We start from the raw sequence: 21,235 nt of genomic DNA, 5'->3' as shown, positions 1-21,235 counted from the left end.
AATGACCAGTTTTTGCTTCTAGGCGTATAAAGTGCCAGTTTCAATATTTTTGTTTGCCCAATTGTAGTAAAAACTTTGAAAATATCGGTTGCATTGGTATTGATCGTTCAACTAAACAGTTATAATAAAGGTGAATTATATTGTAAATTTATATTGTAAACAAACTTATAGTTTAAATTACTACACGCTATTGATTTGATTTAACCGTTCAAGGCTGTAGTTTACCCTAAGATAAAGTGCGTTTAAAGGCTACTAAAAACTGAGCCCGAATCATTTAGTTAGTATAACAGAAAATTTATATCATAAGTGACTGAAATGCTACTTTATAAGCGAGTTATAAGAAACTCACGTGATTATAATGACATTTCGCTCACGTATATACGATCGTTCACGAGACTAAAAAACTGTTAAGTTTTGTTACAGCTTGACAGGTAGCCCCAATACATCACTAGTTGCATAATGAATATATTATACAACGTTTTTTCTCAAAACAGAACAAATATATAATTAATAAGTGTTGACCTTCCGTAAAACAGCAAAATACGACCACGCGGTCTTCAAAATCTACAAAGAAAAAGTAAGATTGCAATGGTGCGAATTCTACGTACCTTTAGAAAAGTGTCTAAAGAAAGAGGAAATAAATCAACAGCAGTAAACAAAATTGGCTTCTGAGTCCTCTGGATAAAGAAAACCACTTTTTTCTTTACGTCAACTGGGAGATCTGTCCAGTCACATTTGTATGCAGCTATCGCAATGTTAATGCTCTGAAATCAAAAATGGTAGAAAAACTGAGATAAGATTTATCACACGTACTTTAAATTGAACTTCATTTCCAAACCAGCAAAACATCAAGATCTCCAAAAGGACGGTGATTAAACATGCCATGAAGGAGTAGAACTCACTGCTAGAAAGCTTCAACTGAATTTTTATTAGTCTTAATTATAGAAGGAGGATATTGAAAGCGTACGAGAGTAATTTGAAACATGCTGAGCCCCACTGACACCGAACTAGAACCAAACTGGACCAAAATAAGAAGATCAAAGAGTTTGTTTGCATCACGGGCGAATCTGAAATTTACTTTTGAGAATCGTTCAAAACGAACAAATATAAACCTTAGAATCTCCCGGTGATGTTCAACACACTTTACGAAGCTTCTGGAGACGTCGTTACTCAAATGCAAACTCTTAAAACTGTCGGACACAACATCGCATTGAATTCCCACGAACGTCATCATAGAAGCAATGACACTGTCGATGATCACGATAACAGTGGCGATCAAACTAAAAGCAATCACTTGATGAGCGTACGTCAGTTCGTACAAAAACGGTTTTTTATAGACAAAGGGATACCACGTGGGAAATGGTAAGTCGTACTCTTTATAAGTACCACTGACGATTGGTCGTACCAGCCAGAGAAACACAGCCAGTGCAGTAATCCTGGTGTAAAAATAGAAGAACCATTTCCACATTCGTATGCTAAACTTTCCTTGGAGATGATTCCTTGGGAAAAACACTCTTTTGTTCATATCGTCTACCAAACGCTTCACTGTTTTTATATTGACGAAAACAACGTAGAATTTGACGATGGAGTTGAGAACTGCCGCGATGGGAACAATTGTAACAATAGCTTGGTTTAGGTCGGCGACGAAGAAGATGTTGATAATTTGAAAGAGATTGTGGCTGCAGATGAACGTAATGAAGATGATGGCCGTGTAGATCGTGTACCAGTCAAACTTGTAGGTTTCGTCAGGCCACAAGCCCATCAGTTTGAGGACCAGGGCGAGAAATTTGTTGTGAAAGTTCCAATGACTCATTTTAAGAAAAGCACGTCCGCGCACGTTAAAGATCGGACACTGAAAGCTCGGAGAGGCGTTGATCGTTTGAACATACTTTATATATTATGTATTACCGTGTGATTCCATAAAAAAGTGAGAAAAACAATAACTTTGTTCATTAAAAAAATTCAATTATTGATCGACGTTCAATGACATCGCTGAGAACAGAGGAGAACGAGAAATATAAAATTATTCCGGTGCTGCGCAGCAACTGTGTGAACAGTTGTTTTATTATTAATGATTTTGTGCAGATTTCTGCTGTTTCCTTGCAATTCAGCAGTTGAATCTTGATAAAAATTGGTGGTTTTGTAGATTTCGAGCTCTTCTTTGCAAATCCAAGCCAGAAAAAGACGAGAATCAGCGAGAAATCGTCGTTTAGCATCAAAATAAGAAAATTTCTCTAAAAATTTTGATGATTTCGTGCAGATTTCTGTTGTTTTCTTGCAATTTAGCAGTTGAATTTTGATAAAAATTGGTGGTTTTGTAGATTTCGAGCTCTTCTTTGCAAATCCAAGACAGAAAACGGCGAGAATCAGCGAGAAATCGTCGTTTAGCACCAAAATAAGCGGATTTCTCTAAGAATTGTGATGATTTCGTGCAGATTTCTGCGGTTTTCTTGCAATTTAGGCGTTGAATTTTGATAAAAATTGGTGGTTTTGTAGATTTCGAGGTTTTCTTTGCAAATCCAAGCCAGGAAACGGCGAGACTCTGCGAGAAATCGTCGTTTAGCATCAAAATAACCAGATTTCTCTAAGAAATTTGATGATTTCGTGCAGATTTCTGCTGTTTTCTTGCAATTCAGCTGTTGAATCTTGATAAAAATTGGTGGTTTTGTAGATTTCGAGCTCTTCTTTGCAAATCCAAGCCAGAAAACGGCGAGAAACAGCGAGAAATCGTTGTTTAGCATCAAAATAAAAGGATTTTTTTAAAAATGTTGATGAATTCGTGCAGATTTCTACTGTTTTCTTGCAATTTAGCCGTTGAATTTTGATAAAAATTAGTGGTTTGGTAGATTTCGAGCTCTTCTTTGCAAATCCAAGCCAGAAAACGACGAGAAACAGCAAGAAATCGTTGTTTAGCATCAAAATAAAAGGATTTCTCTAAAAATGTTGATGAATTCGTGCAGATTTCTACTGTTTTCTTGCAATTTAGCCGTTGAATTTTGATAAAAATTAGTGGTTTGGTAGATTTCGAGCTCTTCTTTGCAAATCCAAGCCAGAAAACGACGAGAATCAGCGAGAAATCGTCGTTTAGCATCAAAATAAGCGAATTTCTCTAAAAATTTTGATGATTTAGTGCAAATTTCTGCTTTTTTCTTGCAATTTAACTGTTGAATCTTAATAAAAATTTGTGGTTGCAAATCCAAGCCAGAAAATGGAAAGAATCATCGAGAAATCATCGTTTATCATCAAAATAAGCGAATTTCTATAATAATTTTGATGATTTCGTGCAGTTTTCGGCTGTTTTCTTGCAATTCAGCTGTTGAATCTTAATAAAAATTGGTGATTTTGTAGATTTCGAGCTCTTCTTTGCAAATCCAAGCCAGAAAACGGCGAGAATCAGCGAGAAATTGTCGTTTAGCATCAAAATAAGCAACATGAACAATGTAATTATAATTTTTAACGCCCCAAATCAAAAAACAGCTATTTTTGCAATAAGTTTAGAGCAAACGTCGTGTGCGTACGTAACATTCATTTCGCACAAGAATGAAGCATTTTTTTTACTACTAGCTGGAGAACTTCTTATTACGTCGTCTGTTTCCAAACTGTGAAGTTAAATTTCCCTTCTACAAGTAGATAAAAAAGTGCGTACTTTTGGTAGCCGACTTAACGTTTTAGTCTGAAAAGTATCTTCTCTTTTTTGATATACAAGGTGAACCTAATTAAAGTGCAAGTGGTGGCCAAAAGTCACATTTCGGATGATCACCGTTTTTCTGCAGAAATCGTTGCGCGCCCCCGAAGTCTTAAAGTAGACCAATGTATTGAACATTGGTTCAATGTCAAGTTCAGTTCAGACCATCGAAAAGTTGGGAATAAAAACGCTAATAAACAAGTAGCAAAAAATGTTTTTGTCGGAGTTCGAGTCAATTTAACCTTATTTGTGGTAGAGAAATGGGGATTTTACAGTGCCAAATTGTTCAAATTTGGATTATTTTGAATTAGTTTTTTTTTATTCTTTGTGGCAAAAATGTCTTTATCGAAGTTCCCGTTAGAAATGTTGGTATTACAGTGCTAAATTGTCAAAATTTGGATTATTTTAAGTTAATTTTTTATTCTTTGTCAGTGGTTTCTGCAAAAGTATTGTGAGGAACTTAAAGTTATAAAAAGCGTTTTTTTTTTACGAGAGAAACTAAATTTACGAGCGATGACATTGTCGACTTTTTAATGAACGGCATTTGGTCATTTTTCGGAATAACTTTAAATGACTTTTTCATTATTTTGTGACTAATTAAAATTTCAGTTTGAAACACAACGCGAATCGGAAAAAAACATTTTACCACTAATTGAGATAAACGTTGGTCTTCTTAAGGGGCAATTTATTTCAAACAAATCAATTTTTTGCCTTAGGCACTTTTGAAAATGTTTTTAAAACCAGTAACCAGTAAATAAGTGAAAGTTGAACAAGTATGATAAGATAACGTTTTTTGTTTGAACGGTTTTTGCAGTTTTTGAGGAACAGTGGATAAATTTAGTTCTATAAGCGTCGAATAACGGGTAATCTGGGGAGTCTTGCCTCATTCGATTTTTTTTTCAAAATTATTATCTACAGCAGTGTTTAATATTGTGGTTAAAATCTTTACACTTTATTCGAGTTTACCCGTATAATTACTATTCTACAATAATTGCAGAAAAATCGATCAAATTATTTGACCACTTTCGAGATTTTCACAATAGAGAGAATGAAAAAATGTAACTATACAGGGTCCGGCAACACTTGTGTCCACCCCCAAAATCGTCTTTAATTTTAACGAGAAAATTTTGAAAATTTGCATACGCTCACAGTTGACAAAGCTCTAGAAGCTAACGCAAAAATTTGTTTTTTATCACTCATAGTTTTGGCGTCGCAACGCCTTAAAAATCTAATTTTTAGGTAATTGTGAGGTTTTGTGATATCAACCCCTAATTTAATTTTTTTTCAATATAAATGTGTTAAAAATATCTCAGTTGTTATTTTAAATTTTATGCAAAATGCTGTTTTATCAAGTTAGTTTCCAATTTCATTACGTCAAAATTGGGAACTACGTTTACACCGGTCTGTCAACATCTTGTGTCACAAATGACATCTATCCTTTGGCTCGCTTTAGATTGTGACAAAAGTCTTACTTGGTGAAATTGTGGCTTTATCAATGTTAATTAATGATTTCTGGTGTCCATAAAGTGCAACATGCCCGTGTTAATCAAAATTAACTTTTATAAGAGTGAATGAACTGACTTGTGAAATTTTTGTGTAAACGTAGTTTGCCGATGCGCTGTCATAATTTTGAAAACTAACTTGATAAAACAGCGTTTTTTTCGCAAATTTTAAACACAATTTGCATTAGATTTAAAATAAAAACTCAGATTTTTGTATTACAGTTATGTTGAAAAAAAATTGAATTCGCAAATATTTCCGCAAAAACTCCAAAATTGCTAAAAATTATACTTCTTAGGCGTCGCGACGCCAACCAAACCGTGATAAAAAATAAATTTTTGCGTCAGCTTCTAGAGCTTTGTCAACTATGAGAGTATGCAAATTTTCAAAATTGTAACTTTAAAATTAAAGACGATTTTGGGGGTGGACGCAAGTGTTGCCGGACCCTATATATCTTTTTATCAAATGTTGTAGAGTATTGTTCAAATAAAGCGGTGGTGCAAAAATTTTTTAAAAATACATGACGGATTTGCCAACATTGACTAAAAAAAATTAATTATTCACGGGAGAGCTGAAACACTTTTTCATTGGTTTGACGAGAACAATTGTTTCGCCCCACCGCACAGTTGCAATTTGTGGTTGTTTTTGCAAGAGAATCTATACACATTGGAAACGAGATTCCAAAAAGCCGACTCACAAAATTTGAGAGCCGTAGATGTGCAAATGATATGAAATTTTTTTATCAAGAAATCCTAAATTTGTTGGTGTTAAAGTGTCACAGTAACTACATTTTTCTTTAACTTGATATGTTAGTTTACAATAAACACAATATGTAAATGGTTAGATTTTTATTATACAACAGAAATACAATTATAAAATATTATGTTGGTGTTTTTTATTTAACCGGTTTACTTTTAGACTGCACGTTTATTAACATTTTTGCTTTGCATTTTCATTCTCAGTGGGCGGACGCGTGCTCTCAAACAATTTAACGATAATTTCTGAATTATGAAAACTAGCTATTTTCGTCAAAATTAAAAAATGTGAATTTTCCCATTCTCTAGATTGTTAAAAGTTTCAAAGTTTTCTACAAACGTCACTCTTTTTGTATCTCCTTGCTGTTTTTTTAACCCAACAGTCGGAACGCCCTACAGCAGAACACCAGTCGGGACGCAATTATTTACTCGGCTGATTTACTCAACCTTGTAAATAAGAGACTTCATAGCATGCTTCGCATAATAGTATACAGGATGTGTTCGAAATGCATGTTCAAAACAGTTTTGCGTCATTTCAGAAGGAGTATGAACTATGAAAAACAAAGTTTTAAATCAAAAACTAACGAAGTAAGATTAACTCCGATCCATGTACTTTCTACACCACTGGTAAAAAATATATCTGATTTTTAAATTCTGTTTAGTTTAGAAATTGTCAACCGTTTTTTGGTCTTGACTTAATTGATTTTTGAGCCAAAAAATTTTACTTTCGAAATTTTGGTTTAGAATTGTTACTTCCATTAGCTCTTTCTCACTGGGGCGCAAGTTCTGGAACATCCTGTATTTATGTTTAACCCAAATTATAAACATTTATAGTACTTATTGATTATTATCTTATTTAGAGCTCATCTTTGTTGTGTGAACTATGAATTATTGAAAACTTGGAAAAGCTAACATAGGTAACTTAACTTTCAGTACTTATTATTGCACTTATTACTTTTTAATACACATTTTTATATAACTTATTGTTTTGTTTAATTTTTACTTAATCTATAGAAAATAAAATATTGCACAAGAAAAACCTATTCTTAAATTTGCAAAGACAGAAACCAATGACTTACTGTGGTTATTGTCTTGACTCTTAGAAATAGTATGGCCACATGTTTATACAGGGTGATTTTTTTAAAACGGCATGCGTTGTAGAATTTTTATTTATGAACCGATTTCAAAAATTTAAAAAACAAATTAAATGGTTTTTAATTTCCTATAAACTGATGATTTTAAAAGTTTTCTAAATGTCTTAGTATCTTTTGGGCGATACTCAACTTTCTTATTTTAAATAGACACCCATATTTTTTTTTTCCATAATTTAGATGATATTGTCACGTTGGCCGAAAAATCAAAAGTCTCGCTTGTAACAATAACAATTTTATTGTGCACTATGAACACTCTCGTACTTCACAATTATTCACTTTACAGGACTTCCAAATACTAGACTATCTCTTGACTGTCCCCAATCCTATCACTACTCCCCTATATACAGATATTCCCCTACCACTAGCCTAATGCTGGAGCGCTGCGAGAATATTCGGGAGTTCCGCGTATGAATAAGAATTATTCCACGAACCGCTCGCTCTAGAGCAGAGCGGAACGTTCCAGCGCTGGCGCTCGAAGCTTCCAGAATCTTCTCGTAACATTGCCCCCCTCTTAGTTCTGATCGTCCCGATCAGACCAAACACCTGATTCTCCGTGATATTTACAAAGTCTATTTAGATGAACCACTTTCATCTTTGAACGGGCGCTGCGTTGGATCCGATACACCACGTCGTTGATCCTCTTGATCACCTTATACGGACCCTCCCATGTAGATGTCAACTTCGGAGATAGGCCCTTCTTCCGTTGGAAGTTAAATAACCACACCAACTCTCCCTCGTTGAATCCTTCACGATTAGCCGTCACATTATACCTGGGCCGCATTCTGTTGTCAGCTAACTTCATCCTCTGTCGCATATGATGATGTGTTCCCAAGAGGGTCTCACCATTCGTCTTCGGAAAAGGCCCGGGCACATTCGTGGCAATTCTCTCAATCGGAACTCTCTTGTTGTAGAACGGCATACCACCTTCCGTTCGCGTTCGAGGTCTTCCACTTGCCCCACAACCCGTACATCTCCTGCACCATCGTTCAACATCTTCACGACAGCCAATCCAGTAATACCGTTCTCGAATCTTGCTCAACGTTTTGTTCACTCCGAAATGAGCGCCTGATGTCCCGTCATGGGCCTCTCTGAGGACTCGGGAAACTCTACTCCTGGGTACTAGTAACTGCGAGGTTATCTTCTTCCCATCTGCGCTTTCCCATGCCCTTTTCAGCACTCCACTTTCTACTAGGAGGGAGTCCCATTGCGCCCACAACGCTTTCAACTCTGGACTTCTTTTCGAGATATCTTTCCAACACGGCCTTCCGTTACCCGCTTCCTTCCACTCCAGCAGTGGCCCAATCTGTTGGTCTGCTTGTTGATCCCTTCGAAGGTTCCCAGCAGTCCAATCATCATCACAGCCCATGACTATCCTGTTTACTCGTATTGGTCCTTCGAACTTCGAGTATTGCTTGCAGTCATTGGAAAGTCTACGAGAGAGTGCGTCATCATTATTGCGTTGCCTTCTCGTCGGTTTCGACTTGTTGACGGACTTCACGGTTTTCTTTGATGTCTGAGAGGCGTTCTGGCCGTTCCCGAGAACAACTCTGCAGCCACGTTCAAAATGACCTGATTTGCCCCAACGAGAGCAGGTCTGGCTAGTTCGTTGTTCCTGAGACTTCAGTAACTTCCTGAGCTCCTTGAGGATGTCATTCAGGTCCGTATTTGTGGTTGTGGCCGTAGACCTTGTCTCTTCTTTGTCAACGGCTCGGATTTGTTGGCAGTCGGGAACATTCACAGAATACTTCAAAACGGCCTCCATCTCCAACGCGCACACCAAAGCTTCTTTTGCGGTGTTGTATCTGCCAACACGCACGATCCTCTGTAACTCCGGATCCCGAATACCTTGCAGGAACGTATCCATGGTCATTCGTTCGACAAAATTTTCCGGCGCCGAAGGATAGGCCAGCAAAATAAGTCGTTTAACACTTGCCGCAAATTCCTGCAGCGATTCTTCAACCCTCTGCCGACGAGTCTTGAGCTCCCAGGCATATACTCGCTGAAGGTGTTGGTCCCCAAATCTATCTTCCAACGTCGCCACCAATTGGTCGTAGCGCTCCCTGTCTCGATCTGGAATGGTCTTTAACAAGTCGAGAGCTGCACCTCTCAATGAGACTATCAAGAATGACGATTTTTCTTCTTCCGACCATCCGTTGTGTTTAGCTGCAACTTCAAATTGCAGTTTATAGCTGTCGAATGAAGTCGACCCATCGTAAGTCGGAGGTTTCATTTCTTTCGTTGTGGTCAGGCCGGTCCTATTTGGAACTTGACGTCTTAAGCGCAGTAACTCGTCTTCCACTTGCTGTTTAAATCGCTCCAGATCTTTGACTTCTTCTTTGACGCCTCGTAGTTCCTCCTTGACGCCTCCTATGCACTCTTCTACTTCTTCTCTGACGCCTAGTAGTTCCTCCTTAACGCCTCCTATGCACTCTTCTACCTCTTTTTGAATTTCATCGACCTTAGCCATAACCGTTACGTTCATGTTTTGTTCCATGTTTTTAAGCTGGTTCAAGATTGCTGCATTCTCTGTTTGTCTTCTTTCTTCTTCCTCTAATTTTTCTTTTCGTCTTCTTTCTTCTTCCTCTAATTTTTCTTTTCGTCTTCTTTCTTCTTCTTCCAGTTTTTCATTTTGTCTTCTTTCTTCTTCTTTTTGTCTTCTTTCTTCTAAATTCGTAATCAACTTTTGTTGTGTGTTCATTTTCGCCATCATCGAAGCCATCAATTCTTGCAGCGCCTCCATTTCTGCGGCTTGCTGTCTGGTTTGAACAGGCATAAAAATTGTCCACAATCAAGTAACAATGTCACAGTCCGGTAATGTCACGAATTTTCCGATCGAGAATTCCAGAATTTTCTCACTGACAATATTGGACGGGATCCCACTTCTGACACCAGTTGTCACGTTGGCCGAAAAATCAAAAGTCTCGCTTGTAACAATAACAATTTTATTGTGCACTATGAACACTCTCGTACTTTTTCAACTTTGATAATTTTTTTAAAAATATTTTTGGTTAAAAGTAGAACATATTACACGAAATGTGTAATATGTTCTACTTTTAACCAAAAATATTTTATTTAAAATTATCAAAATTGAAAAAAAATAAGCAATAAAAGTTAATAAAATCTAGGTTCATGGTGTCAAATAAAAGAATGCCGTTATTGTAATGTCAAAAAGCAGCAAATAACAGAAAGGATCGGCATTTTTTTTGAAATTATTAATAACAAAAGACAATAATAATTACAAATCAGAAAAAACAACTACCTAATTTAATTAAAATACTGTTGAAACGCCATCCCGTTTTTTTTATTGTACAATTGACACCTACGAGAAATGCATTGTGCATTGTAAGGTGTAGCCCCATCTTGTTGAAAGAAAACTTGTTCTTTCTGTTATTTGCTGCTTTTTAACATAACAATAACGGTATGGTGTTATTTTATTATTATTTAATAGGTTTTATTAACTTTTATTGCCTATTTTTTTTTCATTTCTAATATTTTTTGTTAAAGTAGAACATATTACACATTTCTGAATCAAGAAAATTAATATCTTTCAAATTATGGGAAAAAAAATAGGTTCCAATTTAAAATAAGAAAGTTGAATATCGGCCAAAAGATACTTTTAAGACATTTAGAAAAATTTTAAAATCATCAGTTTATAGTAAATTAAAAACCATTTAATCTGTTTTTTAAATTTTTGAAATCGGTTCATAAATAAAAATTCTACAACGCCTGCCGTTTAAAAAAAAACACCCTGTAGATTGCGCTATATACTGTATAAGAATGATTCTTCAACTAACTTGTAATAAATTTAAATTATGTATGTAGTTTTGTAACTTATTTATTTTGAAAGCAAAACTCAAAGTTTAAATTATTAAACGCTATCGATTTTACCATTCAATGGGTGGTATTAATAAAAACTAGTAAATGCTTATAAGTAAATGCTTACTAGCATTTGCTTCTACTTTTTAGCATTAGCAAGTAGTAAAAGCAATTACTTAAATCCGTATTAATAATAAGAAGGTACTTGTTGCTAATACTTACTAGTAAATGCTAGTGGTTTTTCACGAAGTGCTTAGACATAGGTATACTATAATACAATTATTATTATTATTTAGTAAATGTTAATTGTTACAAATTTAAGCTGCTATATATTGCTATATGCTAATATATTTCAAAAATATTGTTACTCTCTATAAGTTTTAAATAACAATATTAATTAGTAAATTATTAAATCATTAAATATTATGGATTATAAGTTACTTATAACCAAAAGAAGTAGTTGCCTAGCAGCCAATTATTTATTTTTGAGTGATTTCGGAGCCTTTAAAAGTTAAAGTTTGAACAAATTAATCGTAATGGAATTGAATACCTAGATATTTATTAAATCTCGACAACTATTCCAAAATGCTAAGAAATATTTAGAATATTTTGAAACCGTAGGTTGGCTATTCCCAACATCTTCCCCGACACCTAGTTGGAAACTTGAAAACTCGTTTCCGCTTAAAAAATGTCAAAGAATTTTACAAATGTACATTTTACCAGGGTTCGCTGTATATCGTTAAAAAAATCATTTTTTTGAATAAATTAAGCGCTTTTCTACTAGTTTTCTCTATCATGTTTTCCCAAAAAAATGTTTAGCCATCCATTGAATGTGATGGGGTAAAAATCGGTACAATTTTATGAATTCGCGTTCTGAAAGGTCTTCTCGTCGGGTTTTATGTGTTTTTACTTCTCATAATTTACAAAACATCTTGAATACCACTGCATCAGCGCGCTGATGAGCAGACTGGTAAATTTATAAGTATTTACTTATAGCATTAAGTATCTACTAGTTTTTATTAATACATATGGTAGTTTATGCTTGTAAGTACTTACTACAAGCAAAAGCATGTGCTAAAAAGCATCAGCAATTGCTAAAACTTTATTAATACCAATATAAGTATTTACTTATAAAATCGTAAGTATAAGCAAATGCTAGTTTTTATTAATACCACCCAAGGTTCTAATTTACCCTAAGATAAATTTCTTAGTTTTTTATAATAAATACAAATCTTTTACGAACTTGTGATAGACTTCGCTCACGCATAATATAAAACGGTTTATCTACTATTGACAACTAAATGTAAACTAAAGGTAAAATTGTCTAGCGTAATTTTCACTTTAAATCAAAGGCGTACTTCTAATTATTATTTATGACAATTAATGACAATGGTTAATTAAATATGTCTAGACATTTAACTGTAGTCAAAAAGCAAGAGCCATTGCAAAATTAGAAGAAAACCGTTCGCTAAGAGCAGTTGCTGCTGATTAAGGCGAGTGCCAAGACATTTTTCTTATGGAGAATCCCATGTAAAGTATCGTCTAAATATTTCGCTTATTTTTTGATGTATCAGTTTCGTTCTTATTCTCAACTGCTTGTATTCACATTTTCTTCTAAAACTAAGTATCAAACATTGGAAAAAACATTTAATTTAAAAGTTAAAGGACTTGAAAATTCGATAATTTAGGGGTAGTTTTACGAATAGAAGTTTATGTCCGATTTTTGTGAATTTTTAAACTTAGAATTAGTAAACAATACTTTCAAAATCACTTTCTCGCTAAATTTAAATCGATATCATTAAAATTGGTCTAGTTATGAGTGAGATAAACTAAAAATTTTTCAATCGAAGCTCTGAACTTTGCAGATAATTTACGACTAGGTTGATTTATAAGCGTACCCTCATTTGCGGTTTCTTGACCAGCTTTGGAAGTTGTAAATCAAGGGATTTCTTCTAAAATTTTTACCTGCTTGTTTCGCACAGGGGATAATAAAATGGTTACAATTAGAAGAGCGTTATTAAAAGTGCTAATAAATACAAGCACATCGAAGTTTCATAATGCTTGATGTATGAAATTATAGAAACAACTATGTAGTATGAAAATTCATTTAATTTATAGTCATGTTTTCAACTAAAGTCTTTCAATGACAGACGAATTAATTTCTCGTCTATTTCACGGTGTTGGACCTAAAATTTAGAAAACGAAATTTAATAAAATAATAATTTATTATTATTTTTCTTATTTGTACATATTTTATTATTTATGTTTATTTTTTTCTTATTACACTAGAATTTAAAAGTTCATCAATGAATAAAAAATGTTGAACGAAACAAAATTGTTTTGAATGGTATGACTCTATGGAGTAACCTGACCGGATGCAATTTACCTGATGTTTGCAATATTGGATTACAGTTTATCTAAGAAACTGACCGGAGTTTTACTAGGTGATGACAATTTCTTTCATTTTGCCGCCGGCCGGTTCAACTTTTACTGAAAAACCCACTAAATCTTGTTCCTTTGAGAACAATATAAATTTTTTTTGGGAGAATAAAAAGGTTCACTTCTGGTAACTAGAAAAAAATGGAACATACATTGTAAATTCAAATCATAATTGGTATTACCAAATCCAAGGGCAGTTAAGAATAACACGAAAAAAAATGTGTATTCTGGGTGTTTGCTTTGGACAAGAAAGTGATATGAAATATGAATATATTTATGAAAACTTTTTGGAAAAAAAATGGAACCAAAATTGATTAAGTTTTATTTTGATCACATGTTGCTGGAATTAATTGACTCTAGGAAACAAAGATTGTCTATTCCGATCCGCCGTCATTGAGTTTGTATTACCTATATATTAGTTAATTGTCAATATTGTAAATAAAGACCTATTATGTAAATACCACTTTTCTTATAAATACTTACTAACATGTACAAATACACATTATTATACTATGTATTTTGTATCTTCATACCAAATACGTATCTATTTGAAAATAAATAAAATTAAACAAAACAGATAAGTTTAGTTTTTTTTAGAAAATTTCTGTATGGCATTCTAATATATTAAATAATACTTTAATCTATTTATTATTTGACTAGTTAAATTATTTTTTGAACAACGTACTAATGTACTTACAATTTTAAAATAAAATTTTTTGATTCATATTATTTTACCCATGAAGAAGTATTTCTACCAGACAGAGGCAAAATAAGCATTTATCATTTTACAATCACTTTACGATAGCACAGCAAAGGGTGTTGTAAACAGAGGTACCGCTTGACAACCTTCCCGATGTGACAGCTCAGCTCGTATTCTGACCAGCGACGAGTCTTGGCATTCGCCTTAACAAATGTACAGCTAAGATTAAATGTTTAGAGAAAAATCAAAGAAAACGCCACTGCTCAAAGTCTGATTTATATTATGGAAAATATGGGAAAAATCCATGGCAACGAAAATATCGCCAATAATACAATCTCTCATGACTAAAAAATAAATTGTATAATAAAAACACATTATATCACTTGTTATGTAATGAGTATATTAAACAAGGTTTTTTATATTACACAATAAGTGAATAATGTAGCTCTAAACTAACTAAAATGAGTGATCGAAATGTTTCTTTCACATGGTCGTAAATAATAGCTGTTTATTTGTGAAGGGTATTAACTAATCCATAATGAATGAGGGCGTTTCTTGTAACAGTTCTGCAAATTTGAAACAGCAAAAAAAGCATTTCCCAAGGTATTGTATGTTACAATTAATATAAATAAATGGAGATTTTAGATTTTGGTCTTCGGAAGTGCTTTCATTTTCGTAAATACATCGATTATGATGGATTGATGGCAACATGCTTTTATTAAACGGTACTATGCTATTATGAAACAGTTACTATGTTATTATCAATCTATAATATTCATGTTTCGATAAATAGTTATTAACATTACAAGTAATGTAAAGGAGTTTTTACTGGCGTCAGAAGGGTATAAACTGGTGAGCCGCCAGGCGAGCCAGTTACCTTCTGTAGCCAGTAAAAACCCGTTACATGGCGTGTATTGTTAAATATTTTATTTGTTCCTCACTTTCAATAATGAAATAAAATCGTATGAGCTTTAGATGCGTTGCATAGTAAATAATCGTCACTTGTTTTGTTGTTTATTTATGTCACTAATTTTTCGTCCGTTCGGTGTTCGGTGCATTCGGTGTTTTTGATAAAAATGGATGTGTCTGAGGAAATTCTGTGCGAGGCAGCAAGTGCAGTGGCAAATTTACTGCCAAAAAAATCCTTGTCAAGATACGAGAACGAATACAAAGAATTCAAAAAGTGTCAGAAAAAGAAGTTACCGAAGAGATTGTACTGGCTTACCTCAACAATTTGAGCGACAAGTTCAAGCCTAATTCTTTGTGGTCAAAATGGTCAATATTAAAGAGTTGTTTAGAACTTAAAGAAAACATTGATGTTCGCAGGTTCATTTTTGAAAAACTTAAATTGTCAATGTATTAACTTTTCATTTTTAGATTTTATAAAGTTTCCACGTTCAGAACCCCAGCCATCTTCTTGCACCAAGGGTACAAGTTCAAGCACAGGAAAACTAACATCTGCATTGCCTGGCATCTTCAATATTTGTGGAAATACCAACTGTACTATGATATTTAATGTACATGATAGTAATAAGACAGAATTTTCTAATGTTAATAATAATAATTAAAGTGTTCAAAAAATTTTCTGTCACTTCAATAATTTTGACGATCGAAGTTATATGTAAAATTTTACTGGCTTGCGTTTTAAAGCTTTACTGCCTTGCCAGTTATGAGACATTTTCAAGGTGCATACAGTGAGGAACAAATAAATTTTATAAATCCACATTAATAAGTATTGACTTTCTGCAAAACAGCAAAATACGACCACGCGGTCTTAATAATCTACAAAAAAGAAATATGAGATGGTAACATCATTACCTTTACGAACCCTCAGGAAGGTATCCAAAGAAAGCGGAAATAAACCAACAGCAGTAAACAGAATCGGCTTCTGAGTTCTCTGGATAAAGAAAATCATTTTTTTCTTCACCTCAATTGGGAGATCTGTCCAGTCACATTTGTACGCAGCCATCGCAATGTTAATACTCTGAAATCAAAAGAGATACAAAAACTGAAATAAAATCATGACGCGTACTTTAAATTGAACTTCATTTCCAAACCAGCAAAACATGAAGATCTCCAAAAGGAGTGCGTTTAAGCACGACACGAAGGAGTAGAACTCACTGCTAGAAAGCTTTAACTGAAATTTTGTTAGTCTGAGTCATAGAAGAACGATGTTAAGAACGTACGAGAGTTATTTGAAACATGCCGAGTCCTAGTGACACCGAACTGGAACCAAACTGGATCAAAATAAGATGATCAAAGACCTTGTTCAAATCATGGGCGAATCTGAAATTTACTCTTGAAGATGGTTCAAAGGAAATGGATCTAAACCTTAGAATCTCTCTGTGATGTTCAACACACTTTACAAAGCTTCTGGAGACGTCGTTCCTCAAATGTAAACTCTTGAAACTGTCGGACACAACATCGCATTGAATTCCCACGAACGTCATCATCGAAGTAATGACACTGTCGACGATCACAATAACAGTGGCGATCAAACTAAAAGCAATCACTTGATGAGCGTACGTCAGTTCGTACCAAAACGGTTTCTTATAGTCAAAGGGATACCATGTGGGAAGTGGTAAGTCGTACTCTTTGTAAGTTCCACTGATGATTGGTCGTACCAGCCAGAGAAAAGAAGCTCCTGCAGTCATTCTGGTGAAAAAATAAAAAAACCTTTTCCAGACTTGTATGCTAAACTCTCCTAGCTCTTTTTGGAGATGATTCCTCGGGAGAAACACCTCTTTGTTCATATCATCGACCAAACGCTTCACTGTCTTCATGTTGACGAAGACAACGTAGAACTTGACGACTGAGTTGAAGACTGCCGCAATAGGAACAATTGTAATAGTAGCTTGGTTTAGGTCGGCGACGAAGAAGATGTTGATCATTTGAAAGAGATTGTGGCCACAGATGAACGTAATGAAAATGATGCTTGTGTAGATCGTGTACCAGTCAAACTTGTAAGTGTCTTCGGGCCACAAACCGACCCCTCTAAGTACCAAAATGAGAAGTTTGTTGTGAAAGTTCCAGTGGCCCATTTTAAGAAGAACACGTCCGCGCACGTCGAGGACCGCACACTGAAAGTTCGGAGAGGAGCTGCTCGTTTATCCAAACTTTATATATTATGTATTATCGTGTGATTCTATAAAAAAGTTAGGCAAACAATAACTTTGTTTAGGAAAATAACGTCAATTATCGATCGACATTCAAGGATACCACAATCTCATCTTTTCTTTTTTGCTCACTAGATATCGAACTTTTTGAAAATGTTTTTGACTAGGAGATATTTAAACAGGCGGGCTACAAAAGTTACTGCGCATTTTCTTCATTATGGGCTACTAATCAGCGATGGGATTCAGAGAGTAGACGACAAGGAGGAATATGAAAGCATTCCGGCGCTGCGTACTAACTGTGTCTACAGTTATTTCATTGTTAAACAATTAAAAAAGAATGCTATAATATAGCTATTAAAGTACCAAATCAGGAAACAGTTACTACCTGTAAAATTAAATTTCTCTCTCACAAGTAGACAAAAAAAGCTTATTTTGAACAGTCGACTTAATGCTTGGCCCAGAGAAGTGTCTTCTCGTCTTTGGTATTCTACAATCGCAGCAAAATCAACTAAATTTTCTTGATTGTTAAGAGTATCTAAGTCATCTTAAAGTGTCACTTTTTTTAACCTACTTGATGTTTTCTTTAAATTCTTTAATTTGACTAATTTTTTTTTGAAGTTTCAAAACGTCCTGCGGAGATCTTTTGAGAATGCTTCTTTGAGGAGCTTTTTCTAAGTGTTACGACGTTTCAAAGTCGCGGGTCTGTGGCCGGTGCGCGGCGTTGGATCACTTTCAGCCAATCAGATCGTTGTGGTAGGCACAGCTGCGTCTGTTTCCCCCGTGGAAGTTGCATTAAAATGCGTAATTTTGGTGCTACAAGTATAAAATTTCAGGAAGCTACTATTTTTAAGTCGTGTAATTAATCTACTGAATTACAGAACTGTAGAGGAAAAAACATAATTTTTAGAAATTTTCATTTTGGAGATAAAACTAGAATTTTGATATTTTTTACCAAAATTTGTAATTTGGTAATTTTGGTGCTACAAGTGTGAAATTTAGGAAAATTACTATTTTAAAGTCGTGTGTGAAAGGTGACCATGTTAGTTACTTGGACAACGCTCAAAATCTCTTAAAATAGCAATTTGACATGTAGCAAAAACATTATAAAAACCATGTACAGGACTCGAAGTGAAAAGCTAATAGAGAAAGCTCGCTCACATGCAGCTTGACGACTCGTTTTGCTAAAAGATCTTTTCGGCGTTTGCACTGTAAAAGAAAACTAACAAATAATTTTGACATTTGTGACATTATGTACCTATTTTCAAAGAAAGTTGACAGAAGTTAATCAGAAAACGGAAAAAAAAATCTAAAAAAAGTCAAAAGACACTATTTTGATATTTCACTTTCTATCACTAGTGATAAATGCTAGCTTAAAATCGAAATTTTAGAACAATTAAAAAATTTGAAATTTTTACGCTTTTAATTAATTAAAATTAGCAGTTCTATATGAATTTGCGCTTTTCAATTACGAAGCAGTTTTTAATAATTTGAAGTAAAGTTATAAAAAAAATCTATAGGCTCTAAAAAGAATGTAGTATACAGGGTGTCCCAGAACTCGTGGCCCAGAGAAAAAAGGCTTATTATTAACAATTCTGAGCCAAAATTTCTAAACAAAAATTTTCTAGCTCAAAAAAAAAATCGAGTTAAGACGAATAAACGGTAGCCAATCCGGAAGCTGAACAGAATTTGAAAATCGGTAACTATGGACACATACTATCGACCATTGGTCAGATGAGCATTACACTCTCGTTGCCTAGGAAATTTTACTCCATTTCTATAATAAGCTTCCGGGATTGGTTATTAATTTTTTATCGATTACTATTCAACTTAAGCAATTTTTGTTTTTAAATTTACCATCTGTATTGCTGTCAGCACCCTCCCTTGTTCTCTGGGTCATGAGTTCGGAGACATCCTGTATATAAAACACATAGATAATCTGCAAATGAAAATATCGAATAAAAAATAAAAAAAAAACAGAAGAATTTAAAACGAGTTTTTGGGAAAAACAGATTTAAGAAGATTTTATTTCAATGAAAATGTATGCAAAATCTAGCGAAAATAAAACTAAATTTCAAGAAATATGTAGAAAACGTATGAAATCGAAATTTTTCAAATTTGCATAGGTTTGGATTCTGCATGAAATCTAGCGTAATTTGAAAACCAAAGTTAAAATTTGCTTTAGAAATAAACGAGAAATTTACGGTCTTTTTCGGGTAATTTTACATTAATATTATACATTAATTGAAACAGCAGACATAAATCTATCAACTCAGCCAAACCTCAGATCAGTAGATCAAATACTTTACGAATGGCCGTCAAAAAAACTGAAATTCAAAAATTTTTAGCGCTTAAGTCGAAAGTTTTTCTTAACAACATAATCGACCATCGAGTTTGGACATTTTGAGAAATTAAAAATTTGAATCCGGGTTAAGTAACCGGATTATTATTAGATAAATGGTGTAATCAAACCTGTGCCGAAATTATGTCAAGTGAAGTGTGAATTTCAGAACTGCCATTTGAAGTATTTATCGTAAAATGTTGCATTGATTGTAGACAAAATTTTGTGTAGTACTCGTGCGAAATGGATGTAACGCACACGAAGTGTTGTTAGAATTCAAAATATTTCCATTGTGGAACCTGTTGATGCAAAAATTATCACTTTGTACACAGGAGAATCTAAAAAACATGGGACATAAGATCAGTTTTTCAAAAATATCATAGAAAGGAGTAACCTTAGCAATTAGTTTAATAGCTCGTTAGAAAGCTTATTAAATTGTACTCTGTCGAGCACGGCTTTTTAAGGAAAATTGAAGAAAGGTATGTACATTTTTTTCTCACATTTGTTGACTAGTTTAATATAATATAACGACAATTAAAAACAATCGAAAATAAAATAAAAATAAAATCCATACAAAACGTAAAAAGTTGACAAAAATAACCAGAAAGCTATAAGAAGAATGTTAGTAGTTAATAAAATCGAAACTTGCTGCGACGATAATTAAGATCACAATAAACAAACTTTTTGTGTTAGATCCGTTGCAAACCTTTCGATAAGAAGTTCGATTGGTAACATTAAACTTAGGACAGACTCTAGTGTAAAGCTTTGTCTCTGTTTTCGCCCCCTGAAATATAAAATCGGATTCCAATCGAGCACATTCAATATAAAATTTGTCATTTGTGCAGTTCTTAGAACAAAAATTAAGAGAAATATAAGCCAATGGATTGTTTATCAGATTAACCACAGAAAACTTGCAATTATCAAACACCCCACTTGGTAACATTTCAATTTGACTATTCTGCAGGTAGAGCTCAATTGAGGTATTGATAGAGAGACCATCAAACGCACGACTGTCCACTGCTGATATTTTGTTACATGCGATGTTTAAAAACAGTTTTCTATTTGGAAGAAACTTGAAAACACCTTCTTGGAGAAACGTGATTTGATTCGACATTACATTGAAAATGGGGAGAATCGGCAAATTGACAAACGCTTCCGGATTTAACATGACAAGCTCGTTTTGAGAGAGATCAAGAAGAACCAACTTGGTCATGTTGACAAAAGCCCCACTTTCAATCACTTTGATTTCATTCTTTTCCAATATCATTTGACTCAGTTTGAGACCCGAAGAAGTGTCTTTTTTAATTGTTTGAATTTCGTTGGATTTTAATGACAGATGTTCTTCGATGTGCTTTAATTTTTCGGAAAGGCATTCGCTTTCTAGCTCTTTTATTTGACAGTTTTCGATGAAAATGCTGGATATCTCAGTGGTATTAAAAATATTGCAACATAGTTTGGGGATGTTTTGGTCTTGAATGGTAAAAATTGTAAACTTTGGAACAACACTGACCACTTTTGAGGAAAAAACTGTCAACTGGTTCAAAGTGCCATCAGATATTGAGAAATCGATGAAGACGTCATTGCAACACCAATGATGTTGGAATAAGACACTTGTGATTGTTAACAGAAGGAATTTCATTTTAGTAATAAGAGGAATTGATTTGCAATTTAAGTACGTGGAAAATGTTTCCCATAATTGTGTAATAATAATGACATCTAAACGAGCGTTTTT

General features: G+C 34.0%; 1 protein-coding gene across 1 annotated transcript; it reads right to left on the bottom strand.

Moving 5' to 3' along the window:
- Window positions 1–507: 507 nt before the first annotated feature.
- On the bottom strand, window positions 508–1,813 carry LOC148176507 (odorant receptor 4-like). Its single transcript, XM_088034506.1, has 5 exons — window positions 1,113–1,813; window positions 968–1,067; window positions 814–918; window positions 609–764; window positions 508–564 (listed from the first exon to the last, which is right to left on the bottom strand). The coding sequence occupies exons 1-5, from the start codon at window positions 1,811–1,813 to the stop codon at window positions 508–510; spliced, it is 1,119 nt and encodes a 372-aa protein (XP_087890632.1).
- Window positions 1,814–21,235: the final 19,422 nt, after the last annotated feature.

Source organism: Gnatocerus cornutus, chromosome 4 (assembly GCF_029298725.1).
Source record: "Gnatocerus cornutus isolate USDA-ARS CGAHR chromosome 4, icGnaCorn1.1, whole genome shotgun sequence".
Taxonomy (NCBI): domain Eukaryota; kingdom Metazoa; phylum Arthropoda; class Insecta; order Coleoptera; family Tenebrionidae; genus Gnatocerus; species Gnatocerus cornutus.
The sequence above is the reverse complement of the archived record's forward strand: the minus strand, read 5'-3'. Positions and strand labels throughout refer to the sequence as shown.